Raw genomic sequence first — 3,658 nt, 5'->3', positions numbered from 1 at the left:
GTCACCCACCTGATGTTCATTGGTCCTCTTTGAGAAAGAAGGATGAACATCAAAAATTTTATCCTCACAAGAATCCTAGGAGGTAGGTGCTATGATTATCCCCATTTTATAGTTGTGGAAACTGAGAAAGACAGAGGTTAATGACTTCCCTAGAGTAACACATCTAGGAAGTGTCTAAGGCCAGATTTGAACTCAGATCTTCTTGACTTCAGGCCTGACACTATCCATTGTGTCACCTAGTGGCTGAAAAAACTTTAGCCATCAATGATTAAAGCTCTTATGAGTCCAGTTGTGCCCAATATTTTTTTCCCATCTCTAAAATAACAATTGTGAATTAACCAATGGTTCTCCTCTTCCTTATAATTTCAGGAGTGAGCAGAATCTAGACAGAGGGAAAGCTATATCAACCACCTATTATATGAAAGTACCTGATGTTAATGTCTCTCTTCCTCCTATATATTTTACCTACTTCATCTAGATTTTGTATTTATTCATGTGTATACATATAGTTGTGTTCAACAGAATTCAAGGTAAGCCCAATGAGGGTAGGGTCTGTTTAGTTTTTGTTCCTGTGTGCCCAGCACATAGCACAGTGTCTGGCTTGTGGTAGGTCTTCAATAACTGCTTGTTGAATGAAGGAATGACCTCATCCCTGTTTCATCAGCACCTTTTCCTTTCTCCCCATAGGTAGGAGAAATAAAAGAGAAAAATTTCATGGGAAATAGCACGGAAGTGACAGAGTTCATTCTCTTGGGTCTGACAGACGACCCCAAGCTTCATCTCCCACTCTTCCTGGTATTTTTGTTCATCTATCTTCTCACCCTTGTAGGGAACTTGGGAATGATAGTGCTGATCCATTCTGACACCCGCCTCCACACTCCAATGTACTTTTTCCTCAGTAATCTTTCCCTTGCAGATCTGGGTTACTCCTCAGCTGTAGCTCCCAAGGTGGCAGCTGCCCTCTACTCAGGGAATAAGGTCATCTCCTACTCAGAATGTGCTGCCCAGTCCTTCTTCTTTGCTGGTTTTGCCACAGTGGAATGCTACCTCCTGGCTGCCATGGCCTATGATCGCCATGCAGCTGTGTGTAAGCCCCTCCATTATACCACCACTATGACAGTGAGTGTGTGCATTTGCCTGGTCATTGGTTCCTACATCTGTGGTTTTTTGAATGCTTCTATCCATATAGGAGATACCTTCAGCCTCTCCTTCTGTAGTTCTAATGTGGTTCATCACTTTTTCTGTGATATCCCCCCACTCCTGGCTCTCTCCTGCTCTAACACCCATGTCAGAGAGTTGGTTGTCATCTTTGCTGTTGGTTTTAATGTCTTCTTTACTCTCCTGGTCATCTTGATCTCCTACCTGTTCATTTGCATCGCCATCCTAAGGATGCGGTCAGCTGAGGGCCGCCAGAAAGCCTTCTCTACCTGTGCCTCCCACCTTACTGGTGTCTCCATTTTCTATGGGACAATCATCTTCATGTACTTACAACCAGGCTCCAGCCACTCCATGGACACTGATAAAATAGCATCTGTTTTTTACTCAGTGGTGATCCCCATGTTGAACCCCCTGATCTACAGTCTGAGGAACAAAGAAGTCAAAAATGCCCTCAGCAAAATAATCAGACAGGTGAGGTTTTCTAGGAATGTTTAAACTTTCCAGCAAATAGGGGCATTTCATCTCTGGCACTTCTAGTTGTCTTTAACTGAATGGTCCTCAGTCTCTTCATCTGTAAATTGGAATGGGACTGAACTAGATGACCTCAAAGTTCCCTTATGGCTCTAGATGAATGGTCCTATGAATCTTGGGGTGTGAACTCACTGAAGCAAGAATGAGAAGTCCTTCTACTGTTATACATTTGTAAATCACAACCAATCTAAGACTTAGTAGTTAAGTCCTTATGTTTTTCCTGGGGCCACATGGAGGTCAAATGACTTGCTTATGATCCCATAGCAGAAACCAAACCCAATTTTTCTGGATCCCAAGCCCTGACTTCTATCTGCTACACTGGACTATCTTTATGTGTAAGATTAGTTAGGAAAAAAAAAAAGCAATAAGCCAACTCAGGAGATCTTCCCAACTATCTACAGTCTTGTGGCCTGAAATTTCTGTAGTTTCTGCTCTAGCAAAGCATAAAGTAGTCCACTAAGTCACAGAATACAATTGGGTTATGTGAAACAAGAAGAATAATAGTTTATGGAAATTCAAGAGGAGTATTTAACTGTGTCCAAGGCACAGTGCAGAGCAGTGCAGGCTAGCAATATGGCTGCATGTTTAAAGACAAAGAAAATGAACTGGGGCAAATGCATTGGTAGAAGCCATGAATTACTATTGCCATTTATACTCTCCAGTGAGCCTTTTTTTGAATTTATCTTTGCCGGAATCCGTGAATCTGATATTAGGATTAAATGTCTTTGCTACATTCCAATACAAGGTTGCTTCAGATATTACTTCATACATCTCTTCCTTAGGACTTGACCAGTGGCTGTGCCTGCCTGCTTTAAAACCTTATTCTAAGTCCCCATTCAGAGTTTGATATCTGAAGTAAATCCCATTTTCCTCTGCAGAAAGTAATTCCAACTGAAGTTTCTACTGATGTGTTTAGCTGGAGGTGGGGTAGGGGAGGGGAAGGCTGTTTCTTGGATGGGAACCTTGTGAGTTAGAACATTAGGGGCAAATCTAATTAACTGCCAACAATAATAGCAAGCAAAAGTATAAAACACTTTGAGATTTACAAAGCATTTTCCATTTATCTCATCAGATCTTCCAGGAACCTTCTGATGTAGGTGTTTTTATTGTGTTAAGAAGGTCCAATTGAGTAGGGATAAATAGCAATAATCATTGGCTCTTTGTATAGCTCTTAATAGTGTGGAAAGCCCTTTATGAGCATTATCTTACTTTGGGTCTAGCAGTTTTGGGGGGCAGATCCTAGGTGTACTCACATCCCCATTTCACATTAATTATTCTCATTTTATATATGAAGACAAAGAGATTCAGTGAGGTCATAGCATTATAGATTTAGAACTGGAAGGCGCAAGGCTATAAAATGAAAGCCCCTCTATTTACAGATGAGGAAACCAAGACTCAGAGAAGTCATAGGATTATAGATTTTGAGCTGGAAAGAATCTTAGAGGTCATAGAGTTCTACTCCACCTCCAGTCTCCAGATGGAGAAATTGAGGTTTAGAGAGGTTAAGCGATTTGAACATGGTCACACAGCTAGAAAGTATCTGAGATAGAGTCTGAAACCAGATCTTTCTGACTCCAAGTCCAGTGCCCTGTCTGGTCTGCCATCTTCCCTCTCATCTCCATCTTCTTTTCTACTTTTGATTTCACTGGTCCACAACATCCTACTCACTATACAAATGCACTTCAGCGGTGCCCTGACACTCATAGCCTTAGAGGGCTGCCTGAGGTCAAGTATGTGCCCAAGAGGAATTTCAAACCTGATTTTCCTGACTCTGAGATTTTCTCTCTCCACTACATCATTCTGTCCATCATGATGATTAACAGCAACAAAAATGCCAAAATCCCCATACTACAAATACAAACTCCTAAACCTCCTGAAGAATAATCTAACCAATGAACATCAGCACAGACAGCACTAGCCCTTCAAATGCTCACACAAAATATTGACTCACAAAGATTTGAAGGATGAT

The 3,658-nt window shown here is 41.4% G+C and overlaps 1 protein-coding gene across 1 annotated transcript; it reads left to right on the top strand.

Annotated features, from left to right (window-relative positions):
- The first annotated feature begins 714 nt into the window (after window positions 1–714).
- LOC114042634 (olfactory receptor 1444-like) lies at window positions 715–1,653 on the top strand. Its single transcript, XM_027861323.1, has one exon. It carries the CDS (start codon window positions 715–717, stop codon window positions 1,651–1,653), a length of 939 nt encoding a protein of 312 aa, XP_027717124.1.
- Window positions 1,654–3,658: the final 2,005 nt, after the last annotated feature.

The sequence above is a fragment of the Vombatus ursinus genome, unplaced genomic scaffold (assembly GCF_900497805.2).
Source record: "Vombatus ursinus unplaced genomic scaffold, bare-nosed wombat genome assembly UNPS02014662.1, whole genome shotgun sequence".
NCBI lineage: Eukaryota > Metazoa > Chordata > Mammalia > Diprotodontia > Vombatidae > Vombatus > Vombatus ursinus.
Note: the sequence above shows the minus strand (reverse complement) of the source record. Positions and strands in the feature narration are given on the sequence as shown.

Coding starts and splice junctions, on each gene's coding strand:
- LOC114042634 (XM_027861323.1), top strand. CDS start 715: ATGGGAAATAGCACGGAAGTGACAGAGTTCATTCTCTTGGGTCTGACA.